Here is a 21,444-nt window from a genome sequence, read left to right as displayed (position 1 = left end):
GATACACAATTGGGTTTAATAGGGGACACAAGGAAGATATAATATTCTGTTTTGTTGATTGTAACCTGATCCCTGACTGCCTTTGAATAATGAACGTCCTCCCTGTCTGTTTTTCACACGCGGAACCTGAGATCAGAGGAGTAAAATGAGCACGTAGCCGTGTCAGTGAGCTAAGAGAGCGCTCAAACACACTGCACCACACACATGTGCCCATTCAATACACACAGACACACAACTCCTTTATCTAAGAATGTCACAGGTTAAGTAACGTACACTTGCACACATGCATGCATACACAGACACATAAAGAACTAAAGGGCTGTGAGCCAGCTGTTCACTCTGCTGTGCAGAATCACTCTGTGTCCTCTGAGAAGAGCTGGTGTTGTTTAACATGCTGTAACATTTATTATTGTCACAGCACCTAATCAATTGTGATGTTTAAACCTGAGCAGATGATTAATATTGTCATACAACATACTTTTAGATGTTTAAAAGGAACAAGCTGTGAACACACCATTGATATATTATCACGTTCTCAAGTTGAAATTAACATATTTGTTGTCTATCTACACAACCAGCTGACATGGAACAACATCAGAATTCATTTGATGAATGTAAACCAAGTATTAACTCTACTTTTAGCTCTGTTTTGTTCTCCTCCAACTCCTATTTCACTTCTCAGCTGCTAAATGCCCCATTGTAATCACTAACTTGTTGTTGCTGTTAGTGCTGATGAGGAAGTGTACAGTGGTTTTGATAGAGCTCTTTTTGAGAAAGTGAAGTGCAGGGTAAACTAATACAATAAGCTTAAAGAGGCTAAAACGTGCCATACAGTAGAGGTGATATGATGCAGAGTTGCTTAATATAAAACCATTGATAAATGCAGCATTTAAATGTGACCTTAAGTGTATCTATGAAATGGTCTCTCACCCTGATGGTCAACATGACATGGGTGTGGCTCTTCAGGACCTCGACTGCGTTGCTATGGGTGATGTCATCAAAACCGATCCCGTTTGCTGCAAGGATTTGATCGCCCATTTTTATGCCATGTTGTTCTGCAAGCCCACCCGGGTCCAACCTGAAGAGCAACACACACAAACAGATAAAGATGTATGTCAAATCTGAACAGTAGGTAAGACGTGGGAACTTAAAGGTGGGGTAGTTAAGTTTGAGAAACCGGCTCGAGATACACTTGTTGTTATATTCCATGGAATGCTGTTAACATCCCGATAGCAATGAATATCTGAAGTGCTTTGACAAAAAATCCATTAAAAAAATGTCATCTGTGGAAGCCGTGGTACTGTAAAAAGCACGACCAATCATCTGAGCCGGCCCGGCTAAAATAACTGGATGGCCTACCTGCCTGTCAGCCTTCCATCTGTGCACTAACTTATCTCGTGCCCTCATTGGTCATGTGCGCGTTCGTGTGTGTTGGAGGAGGGGCTCTGGAAGGAAGTGGCAGATTTTTTCCGGCTGTGTATTTTCAAATTCTAGCGCACTCGAGCTGGTTTCTCCAAAATTACCTACCCCACCTTTAAAGTAAAAGCCGAAGCTAACTGCCTGTATAACTCTTTAATCTAATGTTCTACTATTCTATACAAAAAAAGTGATGTAAGTATGTTTGTGTCTTAATCAAGCTTATCATAGCAGTTTAATGGGCTCCAACTGGTGTATGTTATGCTTTGATTTAATGAAAAATATGTTGTCAGTCGTGCTCCTTTTTGCTCTAGAAAACGTTTGGCGGGGTTACAGCTACTCCTCCTCACACACGCACGGCACCACCCTCAATAATTGTGTTTGTCTGATGCCGATAGACTCTTCAGGTGCAAAACAAGAATGTGTTTTAAACCACACATGGTTCATACTTAGAAACATAAATTCCCAGTCCAAACTCTTTGCCTCCTCTGATGTTGAAGCCCAGACAGTAGTCATCTGATGTGGTGAAGAGATGCACGATCCTGCGGAGAGCACTGTCTGAACTCGTCTCTGACGGTGTGCGACCGCTCTCCTCCACCACCATCCGCCGGTGAATCAGATCCACCCTGCACACACACATGTAAGAGATGACAAATATTCATGCATGAAAAAATTCAAATACACCATTGTTCTCATTCACAACACTCCGTTCGATGTCTCACCATGGGATGCGCCTCATCGCGGAGCAAACAGAAGCATCAATCTCATTACGCCAATCCTGATTGGCTGGTGATCTTGACGTCAGCGTCAGGGAATTCACCCCCTATAAGTAGCTTGCGCCACGACGCATGCGTCATTCAAACACCTCTTCTCGCTTCAGAGCACATCTCTATAGTAGCCGGACAAGCCTAACGGTCCACAGACTGAACCCAAATATAACCATTTCGGTCGACGGGCGCTCGCCGGCTACTCCTTCTGCTTCGCAAGAAGTATTAAAATCGACCTCGCCATTTCTTTCCCCGGAAAGTAAGGTAAAGTTTTGATTTTTTCTCAAGCTAGCTACGCACCTGTTGCTAGCTAGCTTCCCCTTACTACCGACACCACGGTAGCGAGGACGCTTTTCTTTTTCTCTCTCACGGAGGAGAAAAGGATTAGAAGTATATTGACACACCAGTCAATATTCTTTGAGAACAAAGGACCCACACCGTCCCTTTTTCTCCGGATTAAGGACGGGTTGGTAACACTTTTTCTCTCAACGACGTACCTGTTACGAGCGGGTCCTCTCCACGCCACGAGGCGAACAAGATGGACGCCTCTCCCCCTCACACCAGAGGAGTCAGGGACTCGGAGGCTCGGTGATGCGGCTGCGGGTTGAAGATAGCAGGCACAGACTCACACCAGGTTTGCTCGTCCTGCCTCGGGCTGGAACACGCCCAGGAGGCTATCGACAACCCCGGCTCGTGCGGGCATTGTGCCCGCTTCACCCGAAAGAGCCTCCACCGACGGCTAGCACACCAAGCTAGCTTGTTGGAACAGGACTCCCTCATGTCCACTGATTCGCCGTTTGGCAATCAAGACACGGGGGCGTCCGCCGCAGAGACTGAGCCCCTCACTGTGTCGGTCTGGGGCTCACTAACAGCGGCAGCTGCGGAACCGGGATCCCACGCCGTGTAAGGCCGGGACCCGGTGGCGGCAAGAGACGCGGGAACGGAGCCCCACGCCTCACCAGGCGGGAGCTCCCGGCGAGACCTCACCATGGTCTCGCCCGCAGAGGCTCGGCCTGCTCCGCATACCGCCGATGGAACTGCTGGTGGCAGCCCACCTCCTACCGAGGATGGCCCGTCAAGCGCACTGAGATTTGTCACAAATTGTAAAGCACTTACTCATCACTGTACCCTGTATGCCAAGGCAGGTCTGCCATCACTTACTGTAAAGAGGCTCAGTCATTTGCAGGGTTTCCCACACATAGACTATACTTGGGCGGGCCGCCCAGGTATATTAACGGCCGCCCAAGTATATTTCGCGACCCTTTTTTTTTTTTTTTTTTTTAATAAGTTTTTTTTGTATTTTTTTTTTTTTATTCGTCCGTGACCACGACGCCATCTGCGATCGATTAACTTGTGGACAATGATCCCTCGCTCCCTTGCTCTGATCTCGCCTCGTTAAGTGGCCTGCCTCACACAGGGTGACTGGCTGTCTACATCAGGGTTGCCCACACTTTTTGGGCTGGTGAGCTACTTTTGAAATGACCAGCTCACCGAGGTCTACCAACCAAAAATAAAATCCCAAATTGCAAGGGTTGCTGAATAACACGTTTTATTTATACATGGGATAATAGGGCTGCAACAAACGACTAATTTGATAATCGATTAATCTATCGATTAATGAAACGACTAATCGACTATTACTGTATGCCTTGCACAATTTCTCAAACCCTCTTGTTTAGCCATCAACTTTTAGATTTAGCTTGAGGTTGTTTTAGGCATGTGGAAACTAACAATGAAGACAATAAAGATGAATACTTGATTCAAAAATACATATATTATTAAATTAACAAATTGTGAACAAAACTAACATTGCTTTTTATTTAAATTAAATAAATAATATTTCACATCAAAAGAAACAACAATGTTTTAACAAATCGTATTAAATAATCTGATGACAGAACTGTGAACAGAATAGCTGAAACTTTAACAAAATAAAGAGTAACTCAGTTACCTCTAATCATTAACCCATGTTTGAATCATTGAGTTAACTGCGTGTGTTGCTGCTAGCATACATAACACCTGACATGGAAACGTTACTCGTGGACGGGGCTGCAGAGCTGCTAGAAAGACAGTGGAACCCGGTGCATTCCTCCGTCTGGATGTGGAGCACTTTTGCTAAATGTTTGACACATTGCTCGTGTTACCGCCCTCACATGCTGAACTCTCTTGGCAAGGAGCATTGTCCACCTCAAGACGGGTAACATTTAACCACACCTTGGAGCGCTTCTCTCCGCCATCTCCTCCGTGTGTTGCTGCTTGCAGCAGCCGCGTGTGTGTAAACTGCCCCGCCCCCTCGCGCACAGACGGGGGAGAGAGATCTCGTCTCGATTGGAAAGATCGAAAATACACCGACATTTGTTTGTCTTTGTGCATGTTAGAAACGAGTTGGCGACACTAAGATTGCGAGATAATATTTGTGTAGCAATAATACATGACCTTTCTCTTTCTCAACTCGCTACTCGGAGGGAAGTCGCTGTCATATGCCTTGTGAACACTCCGATAATGCCTCTCCACGTTACCTTTCTTTGGCAGAGCGACGCTTGCTTTACAAATAAGGCAAATAACCTTTGAATGTGAATCACAGCAAAATATTCCTCCTCCCATTCTGGGTGGAAGTGGTTTGTCTTTAGCTTCTTGCTCGGTCCCGCACTCATTTTGTTGTTTGTCTCTTGTTTGTCTCTTTAACTTAATTTGAGTTTTCCCGGCACTTGACTGATTTTGTATCGCTTTGCATTCTGGGTTAACAGACTGGAAAGCGATAGGTCGCTTTTTCTGTCAATCAAGTAAACTCCTGAATTAAGTGGCAGGGAGGCCAAGGGAGGAGGGATCAAAACCTGTTTTGTCTATTTTAACGGAACAGGATTTTTTTTTTTATGAATGACTCGCGATCTACCAGCATTGCCCCCGCGGTCTGACGTACTGGGCACCTCTGGTCTACATGATGTGGCCTGCCAACATGGCCACTGTCATAGAGATCATAAATCAAAGCCCTTGATTGGTCTCTGTGTGTCATTCAAGCTCGGGATAACCTCAGCTCAGGTGAGGTAAAGGACTCTCTGAGTGTTTAGATAGTTAACTTAGTTTAAGTTCTCAGTGGGTCTCAAACGGTGTGGTCACCATTTATGTAAACACATATTTCCATTTGAGAGGGTAGTGATTGATCTATCATCAAGATCGGAAGGCTGTGAGTTCAAATCCCGCCAGGAACACCACCACTAGTGTGCCCTTGAGTGCCATCTTTACGCAAAATGATTATACAAAATGAAAACTTTTTTTTTTTTTGCGCACCCCCCCCCCCCCCCCCGCCGCCCGCTGCCACCACCCGCCCAAGTATATTTCAGATCTGTGGGAAACACTGATTGGTACACGTTTATTTATAAAGCTTTGTTGGGTAAACTCCCATATTATATCTGCTCTCTGATAACACAGAGAGTTGCAAGCAGCTATTGTCTGAGATCGCATGATGTAGTATTGTTAGATGTGCCAAGAGCAAGGACTGTCTCAGGTAAGACAGCTTTTATGTGCGCAGCGCCACTTGCTTGGAACAATCTTCAGCAAGAATTGAAACTGAGCAATCTCATTCCTCTGCATGTTTTTAAAGCTAGGCTAAATGAAATGCTCGTTGATACTATGGCCACTTGTAAATGTCTATAACTATGTAAATGTATCCTGTAAATATAATGTATAATGTCCTTTATTGTTTTATGTTTGATGTGGAACCTATATGCTGCAGGTCTCCCTTGAAAAAGAGATCTATGATCTCAATGGGACCAATCTGGTTAAATAAAGGTTTGAAATGAAATGAAATGAGGAACCCCACGCTGCCAGCGAAGGTGGACCGTTTCCAGTCGACCATGACTGAACGGTCCTACAGAGCCGCAGCGTTGTCCGCCAGGGCTCTGAACGTTTCCTCACTGCTAACCGCATACCAAGCGGAGCTCTGTGAGGATATGTTGAGTAATCCTGGACCGGCCGTTCTGGATGAGTTGGCCGCGGTCACAGACATTTGTCTCCGTGTCCAACGCTGCGCCGTCCAGGCCACGGGCAAAAACAATGGGGATCATGGTGGTGCAGGAAAGAGCTAGATGGCTCAACCACACCAACCTCCCAGACCGGGAAAAGGAGGATGTGCTTGACATGCCCATCGTTCCCGAGGGGATTTTCGGCTCCGCTCTTGCCTCCATGCAGAGGAGATGCGAGTCGAAAAAGAAGGAGGACGAGGCCCTCCACCTCTGCCTCCCTCGAAGGGCCCAGCCGCTGCCTTCGCAGCGGCAGCCCTTCGTCCAAGCTGCTCCGACCCCTGCTCGGTTCAAAATACCGAAAACGCAGAGGTCGCAGTCCTTCCCGAGTCCCCAGCCCAGGCAGGGACGAGGGCGAGCTGGCCTAGAAAATCTCCGGTTCCGGCTGCAGCCCAGGCACAGCCAACCCAGAATTTCGGCCAGCAGTCGAGGAAGAAGAAGCGAGCGGCGTGACAGCCACTCCTTCTCCCCTCTGTGACAGAGCTGGAAGTCTACGGTTCCCCAGCTCTAAATGTGTTCCCGCCGCCTCGAGAGATGCCTCAACACCATCCTCAAGTCCGCATAAACACATGTCACACACTTATTGATTTTTCTGTCATAAAACATTTTCCGCTGACGCATCCAGGCTTCGAGCCAAGGGCGCAGCTCGAAAAAATGAAAAGAAAAACAATAAAAACAATAAACAGTCCGTCAACTGTTCCCCTTCTGAGAGCAGCTCTCAAAGGGCGGACAATTGACGGGTCTGTGAAGGCACCACCGTCACGCGCATGCGCAGTGCCGGCTGGGGCTGTAAAGGCACCACCGTCACGCACATGCGCAGTGCCGGCTGGAGCTGTAAAGGCACCACCGTCACGCGCATGCACAGTGCCGGCTGGGGTCGTGAAGGCACCACCGTCACGCACATGCGCAGTGCCGGCTGGAGCTGTAAAGGCACCACCGTCACGCGCATGCGCAGTGCCGGCTGGGGTCGTGAAGGCATCACCGTCACGCACATGCGCAGTGCCGGCTGGGGTTGTGAAGGCACCACCGCCACGCGCATGCGCAGTGCCGGCTGGAGCTGTAAAGGCACCACCGTCACGCGCATGCGCAGTGCCGGCTGGGGTCGTGAAGGCACCACCGTCACGCACATGCGCAGTGCCGGCTGGGGTTGTGAAGGCACCACCGTCACGCGCATGCGCAGTGCCGGCTGGAGCCGTAAGGGCACCACCGCCACGCGCATGCGCAGTGCCGGCTGGAGCTGTAAAGGCACCACCGTCACGCGCATGCACAGTGCCGGCTGGGGTCGTGAAGGCACCACCGTCACGCACATGCGCAGTGCCGGCTGGAGCTGTAAAGGCACCACCGTCACGCGCATGCGCAGTGCCGGCTGGGGTCGTGAAGGCATCACCGTCACGCACATGCGCAGTGCCGGCTGGGGTTGTGAAGGCACCACCGTCACGCGCATGCGCAGTGCCGGCTGGAGCCGTAAGGGCACCACCGCCACGCGCATGCGCAGTGCCGGCTGGAGCCGTAAGGGCACCACCGCCACGCGCATGCGCAGTGCCGGCTGGAGCCGTAAGGGCACCACCGCCACGCGCATGCGCTGTGTCGGTGGGGATTGTCGAAATGGGGCACCACAGTGCTCAGACATTGGAGGGCCCCATAACACAACAAATAGAGACTCAGAGGGGAAGAGACGTGACATCTCATCTGGCTCTAAGGAGCATACAGCGGGAGATGCTCACGACATCTGCTTGGGTTTCTCAAGACAGTTACACGGAGCTACAGACTCCAAGTCACCGTCACCCCCCCTCGCTTCTCGGGCATTCTGCATTCGCAGGCCCGAGGAGAGTCAGCCCATATTCTGGAGAGAGAGATTCTCTCACTCCTAGAAAAGAGAGCTATATCTATTGTACCCACCGAGCAGAGTCAGGGCGGCTTCTATTCCAAGTACTTCCTCGTTCCCAAACGGGGAGGGAACGGAATTCGGCCAATACTTGATTTGAGGGCTCTGAACAAATATCTAAAAAGATATAAGTTCAGAATGCTCACTCACACATCTCTGCTGCGGCTCGTGCGACAAGACGACTGGTTTACATCAGTCGACTTGAAAGATGCGTATTTTCACATCCCAGTATATTACCCACACAGGAAATATCTGAGATTCGCATTTCAGGGGATCTGTTATGAATACAGAGTACTCCCCTTCGGTCTGTCTCTCAGTCCAAGGGTGTTTGTACGACGTACGGAAGCCGCGATAGCCCTGTTAAGACAACAGGGTATTCGCCTGGCGACCTACCTGGACGACTGGCTGCTTCTCGCACAGTCGGAGCAGGAGGCTGTTACGCAGACAAATGTCCTCGTAAAGCACCTGCTCAACCTGGGTTTCATAATAAACACAGAGAAGAGCATGTTGTGCCCCGCGCAGACTATACTCTTCCTGGGTTTACGCCTGAACTCGGTGCCCTTTTCAGCTCGCTTGTCAGCGGAAAGAGTGAAAGCTTTCAGAGCTTGTCTCGCTCTTTTCCAGCTGCGCAAACATGTTCTCTTCAGATCATGCCTGCGATTGCTGGGGCTCATGGCATCAGCCATCCTGGTCATACGACTGGGACGCTTACACATGAGGGAGTTTCAGTGCTGGGTGGCCGCCCTAAAACTAAACCATGGCGCACGGAGAGTGATGGTTACTGTGAAATGCGTAATGGCACTGCGCCACTGGCTGCTGTAGAGTTATATTTGTATTTATTCATGTTAGCAAACTATGGATAAGCTTAAAATGAGAATAATTTGGGTAAAACTGTGAGCTGCATTTGGGGCCTGTTGACATGTGTTTTTGAGGACAAAGGAAGATGGGGGAAGGTGAGAGCATGTCCTGATTTGCATTCAACTTAGAACGAGCTACAGTGGTTGTGATGTTAAGAGAGGTCCCTTGGGTTTCTCTGGTGGTTATCAATAGTAGCAGTTAAGTGAATACTGTTCAAACAATACCTGTGTTTGTGTTTTATATTGATTTCTCTGTTTTATCCTTTCATAAATGTAAGGACTACAAATGGCTATAAACATTCTGGGCTGGTTGGAGTAAACAGGGTTTTATTGCTCTGTGGGGGAGGTGTAGGTATGCAGGCCTTGAGACCTTTTGTTGTAAAGTGAGCCTGTTTGGTTTCCTGCTGGCCAGCGTTGCGTCTCCCAATGAGATGACCTGAAAAGATGACCAGCTGACCTAACACCAAACCCCTCCTTCTTACTCTGGTATATATCCGGTGGATCCCTGGCGTTCGGCCTCTTCTTCACATGCTGCCCTCGGGTGAAAGTAGCTCTGCAGTATGCGGACCAGGGCAGGAGTAAGCCGGCATTACTCCTTAAGCATTACAATATAACTGTAATATATCATGTTGTATTGTAATGATTGTATTGCATTGTCATATTGCCATTAAAGTAGATTATTGTTAACGGTTACTTTGTAGATATGGATTCCTTCCTGTATTATAACCAGCTTCATAGGAACGCGCGGAGATTTGAAAAGCGGATCAGATATCCCTTTAAATCTCCAACAAAATGGTGACCCGACGTCTATAACGAAGCTGAGGAAGAATTCAGACGCTTTCAAACATCTCAGACAATCAGCAGGACTCTGCAACTTTGCAAATAAGGTAAGCAGACGATGAAAGTTGCCTGTCTGTAATTGGATACGCTAAAACTTTAGGATTGTCTGTAGGCGTTTCACAGTGTTTTTATAGTTTAAATGGAATATACAATGCATATTTTACTATGTTAGGAAAGTTATATACAAAACGTAAACGTTGATCGACAGGTAGACGAAAGTCCTGCGTGACGTAAAATAGAGCAGTTTGGCGCGGATCTGCAGGTAGTTTATTCCTGAGTGGCGTAGAGATGGTGCAGTTTGTGTGAATGCGAGGTTTGAATCCTGCACGGCAAAACCTGGAAACTCGATAAATCAGATCGAGTCGCCGTTTAAAACTGGGGTTTAAATAACAGACCAATGCTAAAAGCTTAAAGCCAGAGGTCTGTTATATATTAAACCAAGGTAGAGCGTTTCCCTTTGTCTGGAAACTTCTGCTGCTGCCATCTAGTGGCTGAAAGGGGGTATCACACCCTTGAAACTTCTGCTGCTGCCATCTAGTGGCTGAAAGGGGGTATCACACCCTTGAAACTTATGCGAGCTTAGAGTTTAATCATTACATTGCTGGCCGGTATTGAAGACGGGAAGCACGTTCCCAGTATATTAATTATAACTGATTTTGGTAAACTGGTACAAAACAATAAGGGATTGAACATTTTTTACAACGACAGCACCAGGAGATGAGTAAACTCAAGAATCTGTAGAGTGTAAATACATTGTGCAAAACACATTTTACACTCGAACTGTTTGCAAATGTAGACAATATAAATAAATGTTCAGAAAGAAGACATAGGCCTACACTTGATTCAAATTTCATTACTGTGATCCGATTGGTGTGCTCTGCAGGTTTACTATTGTTCGAAGTAACAGTGGGATTTAAAATGAGAGAAGATATGGAGATGTTCTTTCATAGTGTGTGGAATATGTGATGCTGGAAACATGTAAGTATTTCAGAGTTGTGTTGGGTAAATATGTAACAATGGATGAAACAATTTTTGGAGTGAGTTTTTGTAATATCATAAGTAGACATTAATTATGTTGTTTAGATGGCATTTAACAACTAAGACAGATAGTATGATTAGAAAGAGACAGAGTGGAAAGGGTTGGATTTATTTAACATCAGTGGGCTAGACTTCTTATAGGTAATGTGTACCGGGACCTGGACTCCCCCTCTGAGTTAGAAAGGCTTTGATCCCGACCCTCCAAGCAGACAACGAGACCTAACCCAACAGGAGACTCCTCCTTCTCCATCGTACAGACAGAGAACCAGAGCTGAACCAACAACGACCTGAGGCATCCAGAACCAAACCAGTATGCTGACAAAGAGGCAAACTCTCATCGGTCCCTCAAACAGGACATGAAGTTCCAAACTGCGCTGCGAGATTTGGCACAATAGACATGAGAGCAGAATCCGCCCTCCATAAAAACAGCAGAGAGACTGTAAAGGAGGAGTGCAACAACAGTGGCATGATGGGGCTGCAGATGTGACTGGGCCAATGGCTGCCTAAAAAAGTTACAGCGGATGGATTCAACAGCTGATGGACTGAAGAGAAGACAGAATCAGAGGAGTTGGCATGGTCGATTAGAAGTGAGGAGGCCGGGGTAACGGCTTGAGAAAACCAGGGGAGGAGGAAAGGAGAACGGGAATGAGTGAGTTACACATAAACACACTTATTCACGAAACGCACATTTAAATAACTTGAATTAACTTCATAAATACGTAAAGACAGAAAGATTTATTAATCATTTGGTAAATTAAAAATAGCAGTAAAGAGGAAAATATTAAAGTAAGATGATAATCATCCTAAAACACACTGACAGAGTAGAACCATATTCTTCAATATTTTCATCATGTTAACAATTCATTCTTTAAGACATTTTTATTCACGTGTGAATAAAGTAGTGATCTCATTGGTTACAATATTGATCACCATTAAAAGGATAGTTTTAGGAACCACTCTATAGGACAAATCTTTGTTTGTATTAATGGCTAGTGCCAAGCCACATATTAAATTCCAATCTAAAGTGTTGATTTCACCATTGTGGCATAGTTATTACCAGACTTCGGTTTTAAATCCTTGATAAAGGAGGGAGTAATTGTTGCATGTTCGGACACCCAAGGTTCCACACACTGCTAAAGAGTTTAACATTGTTTTTTAAGTAGACCAGAATTATAATGAGCTATGAAATGCAGAGCGACACAGATCCTAGTAATGTTTTGACTCAAGATAATAGTTATTGTACAAAAGTTTCTGAAATAGATCATTAGACATTTTAATTAGTAGTGGTACTCGAAGGAAGTGAGTTTTGTACCAAGTTTCAGGAAAAGTGGGAGGCGGAAGTCCCAATGACAAGTGAAAATCATCTTGAAAATTATAGTTGAAATCGTGACATATTTTTGTAGACAAAGGATACTGGCCTATGCTGAAATGTCAAAGTCTCTGCAGAGCACGACACATGGCCAAAAAAGACGGAGACCAACTGACCTTTGACCCTGACCGACAGTGTAACTTGACAAGGCACTGTGGATGACTGACTCTGGGGTGAACCTGACCAAACTTGACATGACAACCAGACAGTGTGAGTGTGAATGTATGCCGGCATGTGATCAGTGTAACTGCATGATTCTAAAACAATAACTAACCAAGCATGTTTTTGGACTAACATATTATTTTGGAGCTCCAAGGGAAACGAGAGGTTTCCTAAAAATTCCACAAAAAGGGGAAACCGCACATGTGATATTTTCCTCTCACATGAGTTGGCGGTTTGCAAATGTAAAACTAAAATCTGAAGATTCTGTTTCTTTTAGGCCTGAAGGACGGAGAGGAACACTTCTTTTCACTGAAGTGTTCACTGTGGAAATAATGATAATAATGTTCGTTATGTCCCTAACCAATTACCTGACAGTTTTTGTTCCCCTCCCATTACAGGCTTTTGTTACACATGATTTCATGTGTAAAAGGGGGGAGTGAGTATAATGTATAAATGTTAACATGGCTGTAAAATTCACAATTTAAATTTTTCTTTTAAGGATTGACAGAAACCTTCCGCCCCAACCCAGATGTTCAAACTGAGCATTGAATGTAATTAACCTGCTCCATATCTGGGGATAAGATACTGTTTGATGAATGTTGAGATGTTTCTAAATATTGATTTGAATTATAACAGGTAACACAGAAGCAGTGGCCAAGGGGCTACTGTGAAACCGAAGAAGTTGACCTGTGATAATGAAACAATTTTGTAATATTTTAACAGACATTAGAGTAACTGAGGTTTGAAATGTAGAAAGAACATATTACAGTTAAAGCTAAAACATAGTAATGTAATGAGACAGAATTTAATTTAGACAACATCATGTAACTAGCCTGGTAAAGAAGTAAAAGCCATAGACTTTATTGTTTAGGTCATTATGGGGATATACATTTCATCTAAATTCATAATAGAAAGACATTTGATGACAGTATGTTGGAATTCTGTATTCATTTTTTCAGCGTGATAATATCTAAGCACTGACAGGTAGAAGCAGTATCACCAGGAAATCATTCACTTTGTTAGCATCGTGATTTTGGTTGTTTTTGAATCCATAACATTAGTGTGTTTCTTTACCAGAAACATTAGCAGTTCATATTAGATTTGGATTTTAAATAGGATTTCATTTAAAAATAAACACGGATGTTTGTCAGAAATTCAGAGCTATTGAAATATGTTATTTAGTTTACCTAAAGATGTTGGGGTTCTTATTTAGTTGGCACAGTCCAAGTATTAAGATTCTGAAGCTGCACTGGCAGATAGGAGGTCTACAATTAATTTAGAAAACCTGTTCACAGACGGCTGTTGTTTCAAGACACCCCACCAACAGGCTCCAAGTGGGTCAAAACAGCTGAGCGTAGGCTTGAGGGAGTTGTATCAGATTTCTCCACACAGGTCGCTGGCGCCAAAAGGGGGACCCGAGAAGCACGAGGCCGACAGCAGAGTTCGTCTGGCTGAAAGTCAGTCGTCAGGACAAAGTGGCTCAACCCCAGGCTCTCCGACCCCGACCGAGTGACCCAGCGGACCTCTTATGCCGTCTGCCTGGGAGAAAAGGGGGACAGCTCGTACCACGGGAGCCAGTGTGCGGCGGGAAAACCACCTGCTAGGACCAGGGGACGACATCAGGACGGACGTGGCCCTGGCAGACGTGGACTACTCGGAAGCAGCAGACTGGAGGAGCAGGACCCTGGAGACATCCTTACAGCAGACGACCCGGGAGGCATCATCAGCGGGCCGGAGAAGGAGGACCCTGGAGACATCTCTACAGCATCGACCCGGAAGCCGCCATCAGCGGGCCGGAGGACGAGGAGGAGGAAGACATCTCTCTAGCAGGCAGCCCAGAAGCTGCCGTCAGCGGATTGGGGGACAAAGACACGGCAAGCCATTACGGCACAGGGGACTTTTCGAGGCAGCAGAGGAGTCTACTTCGCTCTGATCAGTTCTACCCGTGAAGGGAAAGCTGCATCTCCCCCTCCCTATTAGCTGTCCTTGTGGGCTATTCCTCCGAGGGGGGGGGGGCTGATGATTCTAGCACTCAGCTACCCCCTCATGGTTCCTTCACTGCCATGGAAAGTGGTGTTCTGTCTCCATGAAGGTTTCAAGTACTCTAAATACCAGCTTCGGATGGATTTATGGACACAGTAGAAAATAATGACAGTGGGTATATTTCAAAATGCCTTGTCTAAGTTTATCTCTGGAGAAGGAGATAAAAAGGGGGATTTGTAGAGTTATATTTGTATTTATTCATGTTAGCAAACTATGGATAAGCTTAAAATGAGAATAATTTGGGTAAAACTGTGAGCTGCATTTGGGGCCTGTTGACATGTGTTTTTGAGGACAAAGGAAGATGGGGGAAGGTGAGAGCATGTCCTGATTTGCATTCAACTTAGAACGAGCTACAGTGGTTGTGATGTTAAGAGAGGTCCCTTGGGTTTCTCTGGTGGTTATCAATAGTAGCAGTTAAGTGAATACTGTTCAAACAATACCTGTGTTTGTGTTTTATATTGATTTCTCTGTTTTATCCTTTCATAAATGTAAGGACTACAAATGGCTATAAACATTCTGGGCTGGTTGGAGTAAACAGGGTTTTATTGCTCTGTGGGGGAGGTGTAGGTATGCAGGCCTTGAGACATTTTGTTGTAAAGTGAGCCTGTTTGGTTTCCTGCTGGCCAGCGTTGCGTCTCCCAATGAGATGACCTGAAAAGATGACCAGCTGACCTAACACCAAACCCCTCCTTCTTACTCTGGTATATATCCGGTGGATCCCTGGCGTTCGGCCTCTTCTTCACATGCTGCCCTCGGGTGAAAGTAGCTCTGCAGTATGCGGACCAGGGCAGGAGTAAGCCGGCATTACTCCTTAAGCATTACAATATAACTGTAATATATCATGTTGTATTGTAATGATTGTATTGCATTGTCATATTGCCATTAAAGTAGATTATTGTTAACGGTTACTTTGTAGATATGGATTCCTTCCTGTATTATAACCAGCTTCATAGGAACGCGCGGAGATTTGAAAAGCGGATCAGATATCCCTTTAAATCTCCAACACTGCACCCGACTTTTCTAGTACGAGGTGTGCCTATGGGTGCTGTCCTTTCACGGAAAGTGGTCACCACGGACGCATGTCTGACAGGTTGGGGAGGTATTTATGAAGGTCGCCCGGTGAGGGGTCTCTGGAACAGAGACCTGCAGCGGGCGCACATAAATTACCTGGAGCTTTTAGCGGTGTTTCTCACCCTAAAACGCTTTCTGTCTTTCCTCAGGGGACATCACGTCCTCGTGAGGACAGACAATACGACCACAATATCGTATATTAACCGCCAAGGGGGTTTGCGTTCTCTCCAGTTACACACACTGGCGCGCAAACTGATCCTATGGAGCGGTAGACGTCTCCTCTCTCTGAGAGCGACGCACGTACCGGGAGTGATGAACCTCGGGGCAGATCTACTGTCCAGAGGTATACCACTTTATGCAGACTGGACTCTACATCCAAGGATTGTGAGCCAGATGTGGGTGCGTTACGTGGATCTGTTCGCATCGAAAGACAACGCTCAGTGTCAGCTGTTCTTTTCGATGCGCGATCTAAATGCACCGTTAGGCGTGGATGCACTCGCGCACGATTGGCCCCCGGGCCTTCTGTACGCGTTCCCACCCCTGGCTCTGATACCCCCAACTCTGGCCAGAGTGAGAGAGCAACGCCACACACTTATCCTGATAGCTCCGCACTGGCCAGCTATGTACTGGCTAGCGGAGATATATCAGCTGCTGTGCGGGCAGCCATGGCAGCTCCCACTACGCAGGGACATACTGTCCCAAGCGGGGGGGGCAATCTTTCACCCACACCCAGAGCGCTTGGCTCTATGGGCCTGGCCCGTGAGTGGTACAATCTGAATACAGTGTGACATGAAGCTGACCCTGGCAGCTGCCAAGCGAGCCAGTGGCACTCATGCACTATCTGTACAGTCGTCATGCACTCAGTTCGCCCCAGGGCAAACAGAGTGTGGTTGAAGCCCAACCCTGCCTTTATCTTAAGGCGGTTGGTTCAGGTACCACATTTGACATTGAGGTATCCTCCCTGCCACTGTATTCCTCCGGAGAACAGCGGCCGGATTTGCCGTGTCCAGCCCGTGCTTTACGCACGTACAGGGACAGATCAAGGGTGCTTCGTCATAATGACCAACCCCTTGTGTCCTGGGCTAACCCTTATAAGGGCAAGCCTGTTACTAAGCAACGGCTCTCCCACTGGTTTGTGGAAGCAATTGCTTTGGGGCTCATACGAGTCAGAGTTCGCAGGCACCCTCGGGTCCGCGAGCTCTTTCGACTCAGGGTCTGGCTGCATCCTGGGCTCTGTCCAGGATGTCTCCCATCCAAGACATTGGTGCAGCGGCGAGCTGGTCCTCGCCGCTCACTTTTGTCCGCCTCTTAACAGGCTGGACGTTCTGTTCCCAGTGTGACTCAAGCAGTGCTGGGCACCTGGTTGAGTCAGAGCTCTACCTGTTTTCGAGATAAGCTCGTCTGACAATACGGGAGCTACAATTTCCCATAGTGAGACATCGAACGGAGTGTTATGAATGAGAACTATAGGTTACTTACGTAACCCCAGTTCTCAGAGTAACATGAAGTGAGATGTCTCACCAGACGGCCCTCCTTGCTATGGTGAAGCGAGAAGAGGTGCTTATTTTGAATGACGCATGTGTCGTGGCGCAAGCTACTTATAGAGGGTGAATTCCCTGACGCTGACGTCAAGATCACCAGCCAATCAGGATTGGCGTAATGAGATTGATGCTTTTGTTTGCTCCGCGATGAGGCGCATCCCATAGTGAGACATCTCACTTCATGTTACTCTGAGAACTGGGGTTACGTAAGTAACCTATAGTTTCTTTCTCTCCTGCACTCAGGCCCGCCAGTATCTGTTAATCAAATAGCCATAAAGGTCACAGGGAAATCCATCCAGCGCTGCCACATGAAACCAAGATACAGTATCCCAAAAGAAAGATAACCAGTGTGAGCTGCAGTCAAGTGACAAGACTTCACAAAACACGGGCCATGCTAAGCTCAGTGGTGGTTACAACAAGGTAGTCTGTACTTTACGTAACAGAGCAAAGCACAGTCATAATATTTACCTATACTGTTTATTGAAGTTTGAAATGTGATGTACATATGTCATTGTAGATTAGATGTGAGATATAATTCATGGCAGCCTCCTTCACATTGACACAACCTGCACTGAACAGACTCACCATGTGGTCTTCTCCTTGGAGTAGCGGATGCCGGGGATCTTGCCCACTCGTCTCACCACCATCCGCAGCCTGTTGTTGCCCGTCAGGACCTTCACAGCGCTGCTCATGGTGATGCTCTCCAGGCTGACCCCGTTCACCTCCACCAACTTATCGCCCACCATCAGCCCAGCCTGCTCTGCAGACACAGGTGGCCCTCAGCACGATGCACCACAGTAAATGTCACAAGGAAACAGAAGACCACATGCATAGAGGGAAGCACTGTACACTTAAAAATAAGCTTGCAGTCAGCGTGATACACACAGACACTCACACACACACACAGACACACACACACACTTTCTACTAACCTGCAGTGCTGTCATCCTCCACCTTGCTGACAAATATGCCGAGACCATGTTCAGACCCCCCACGGACACTGAACCCCAACCGCCCATCTGGACTCTTATCTACTGTCACTGTGTGAATGTCTTCACTGTCCTCGCCTCCTGCAACACCAAAGAAAAAGAAAGTCAGGTTTAATATTTCAAAACTATTTTCAATGACATCAATATTTGGTGAATACAAATTTGACCACCTTAAAGCCAAATCCTCAAAAATAGAAATAATAATTGATTGTTCCTCCAAATAGTGTGACTTTTTTCAACCATGATTCACTGAGGTATATTCATGTATGTCTACTAGGGCTGCAACTGACAGTTATTTTCATTAGCAGTTAATTTGCCATTTATTTTACCAATTAAGTAATTAATTGTTTTGTCAATAACATATTTGTTAAATAACTTCCCAAATTTGGATCAATAAAAGTAAATCTTAACTTATCCTATTAACATTTCAGAAAATAATAAAGAAATGTCATCTCGTCATTTCATTTCAAGTTTTCATATTCAAAACTAAAGTCTGTATATTTTTGCATATTTAAGTAATCGAATATGGTTCAACCAAACAATGAATCAAGTAAACATTCTAGCTAAAATATATTGCATTATTGTTGATACACTTGCTTTCTCTGACACATGTGGCGGAACACATTTCTAAACTTGAATGACTGACTGAACGACAATTGTGTGCCTCTCAAGCCAGTGGCATTTTTTTTGTGTCACCATGGTAACAATTCGTTTTGTTGCCTAAACTAAAAGAGATATCTGGAACATAGCACACTGTGAACTCACCATCAACAGGTGAGTTGATGAGAATGACCCGGCCCATCGGGGAGGAGGACCTGCGTCTGTGGCGGTGGTGTTTCTTCTGCATGTAGCGCGGTGTGCTGTGGGAACCCCCGGTCTGGCCACCATGGTTGTAATGGGGGTGCCCTCCTCCATTTGTCATCTCCCTCCAGCCAGAGGGGTGAGGGGAGCGAGCCATGCTATGTGTCTGGCAATCCTTCCCTTAGTCATCCAGACAGGAGGATATCTGGAGCCTGCTGTCAGGATGGAAGAGATGCAGCCTGGGATGAGGGTATGGATAAGGAGGACAAGTGTGGTGGGGAACTGGAGTTTTCTTGCACTTGCTGGTCCAAAGTGGAAGACAAAATACTTGAGGTGGTCCAAACTAGAGCAGGCAACTTACAAGGCTCCAGGCAACATCTCTGATCTTTATTAAAAAAACACTTTCTGACCAAACACAAGGCCTAATAAAATAATCCAAGGTCCAAAAGAGAAAATGCAACATGAAAAAACTGAAAGCTGAGCTCTAGCTGAAGAAAACCAATGGCGAATTAGTTCCTTGATCCATGATTGAACTGTTGACTTTACTTTGTAGGTTAAAGAAGTTGTTATATTCCACTTGTTTCCTTTGCAGCATCTGAATCTCTCTCCATAGAGCTCACAGTGCCTGTGTCCCGGCCTTCAGCTGCTGCCGGCCTGTCTGCAGAGAAGTCAGCGGTGCATGTTGATTCCCCTCGAGTCATGTTTAATTGAATGGATATCTGTTGTGAGGACAATATACTGTGAAGAGTAATGTGGGCTCAGAAGAACCTCATGGGATAAACTCATTTTGGTTAAGTAATTACCTTTAACCTGGGACCTTGAATAGAATAACATTTAATAAAAATAAAATAAAAACGTTTTAAACAGAGTCTCTCATTTAACTTAACTTGTTTATCGATCAGCACTATGGACAGCGTCTAAAAGACACTGAAATGACACTTTGACAGGTCATTATAATCTATTCCTAACAAACTAAACTTTTGAACTAGCCTACTTGTTGTTTTTTGCGAAGTTTCGGTAAACTTTAATCAAACTGTTAATACCTCAAAACGTGTAACGCTACAAAGCTGTAACATCGTGACATATCGTTAAAATAAAGTGAATTTGTATGAGAGTTACCTGCTGTGTGTCCATGTTGGTCCATTGGTCCGCCTTGCTGACGCATTATTATCGGACACCTCCGGAGGATTAGTGCCACCCCAGTAGTTCTCCAGGTGACAATTGTTGTCCTATAAGGTTAAACCTTTTACATAAGCCTCTGCAGCTGTGCAGCCATTAGCGCTGAAGTAATGATGATTAAGTACACCAATAGGAGTTATATTACAGATACACTGCCTCAAGTCTGTCAGGTTGTTAATGTGTCCATTAAGTCATTGTTTCCCCGTAAAACTGCAGAGATGTGTGGAGAAAGTGAGCTGTGGATCTTCACTCCTGTCTGTGAGGTGGGTAAACAACCCCACCCGGTGGTCAGATGTGTCCCATCACAACCTAGTTCCGATTATATGCAGACCCCAGGGTATTTATTATCAGTCATAATTAATAACAGTGAAACTGTAGAGAAACAGGAAAGTACGACATTGAAAATCTTTATGTTTTTATTCGAAAAAACATCAAGATTTGCACATCAAAGAGAGACCAGCTTGAACAATAGCCCTATGTATTTTTTCAAAATAGATATAACTATCATAGACAATATAAAAAATATTATACTATAGACATATTAATATATATGACTATACTATTAGGAAATAGTATAGTGTTACAGAGACCTGATATGATGTGTATGCAGCCTTATTTCCATGCTTTTGTGTTTTTCTGGTAATTTCTTTCAAATACTAATATCATAACAAATAACCGTTTATAAAAATTAAAAACGTTTACTTGCTCTAAGAATAAATACCTAAAATATAGTTTACATTTTTTTTTAATGAGACGCTTGTAATCAAAGTAGCTGTAATGTACAACTTTTGAAAAAGCTAAAGTACAAAACAACCTTGAGCCAGTCAGCTGCTTTTTAACCAATCATGTGTTGTCTTCCCTCCCACGCCCAGGGGTTTCCATCTGCTCATGTCCTCCAAGACGTCACAACGCCCCCAGTATTTCACTGCACGGTGCTGCTTTCAAAGACCTGTACGAAGCTCTGATTTCCGGAACTCAACCTCACATGGACTGATATGACAGTGTTTTAACGATTTTTCTCTAATAATGTTTGACCAAAAATGTGCATTGTATGTCTTTACAAGAAAGGATGAGATGCTGTTGTTACAGCAGCACAAAGATCAAATATGAGCAGAGTAGAAAATAGAGGGGGATGAAATCAAAGTAAATTAAAAATAAAGTAATAATACTTAAATAGTTACTATCAATCAATAATGTTTATTTGGAACACATTTACAAAATACAGTTCCAATTAAACATATAAGAGTAATTAAAGAAAAAGTTAAGGCACAAAACTGACAGTATTGACTGAGATTACCTATACTAAAACAGTATAAAAATATAAACAGAATAATATAGTACAGTATAATATTGTAAAAGATGTAAGATAGGTGGAATGTAGTTAAATTGGGTAGAACAGAAAAAAATGTATGGGCTACTTTCCTACATACCTCATTTTGGTTGAAGCTGTGTTTTACGATACTTTTT

The 21,444-nt window shown here is 45.3% G+C and overlaps 1 protein-coding gene across 1 annotated transcript in view; it reads right to left on the bottom strand.

Annotated features, from left to right (window-relative positions):
- The window catches only part of pdzd7a (PDZ domain containing 7a), a 30,382-nt gene extending 11,427 nt beyond the window's left edge, over positions 1–18,955 (bottom strand). The window contains exons 1-5 of the mRNA XM_034203766.1: positions 18,763–18,955; positions 17,941–18,078; positions 17,594–17,768; positions 1,866–2,042; positions 931–1,078 (exon numbers count right to left, since the gene is read on the bottom strand). Coding sequence (XP_034059657.1) covers positions 931–1,078; positions 1,866–2,042; positions 17,594–17,768; positions 17,941–18,078; positions 18,763–18,955 — 831 coding nt within the window. The remainder of the gene's footprint in view (positions 1–930; positions 1,079–1,865; positions 2,043–17,593; positions 17,769–17,940; positions 18,079–18,762) is intronic.
- Positions 18,956–21,444: the final 2,489 nt, after the last annotated feature.

This window comes from Gymnodraco acuticeps, unplaced genomic scaffold (assembly GCF_902827175.1).
Source record: "Gymnodraco acuticeps unplaced genomic scaffold, fGymAcu1.1, whole genome shotgun sequence".
Lineage (NCBI taxonomy): Eukaryota > Metazoa > Chordata > Actinopteri > Perciformes > Bathydraconidae > Gymnodraco > Gymnodraco acuticeps.
The sequence above is the reverse complement of the archived record's forward strand: the minus strand, read 5'-3'. Positions and strand labels throughout refer to the sequence as shown.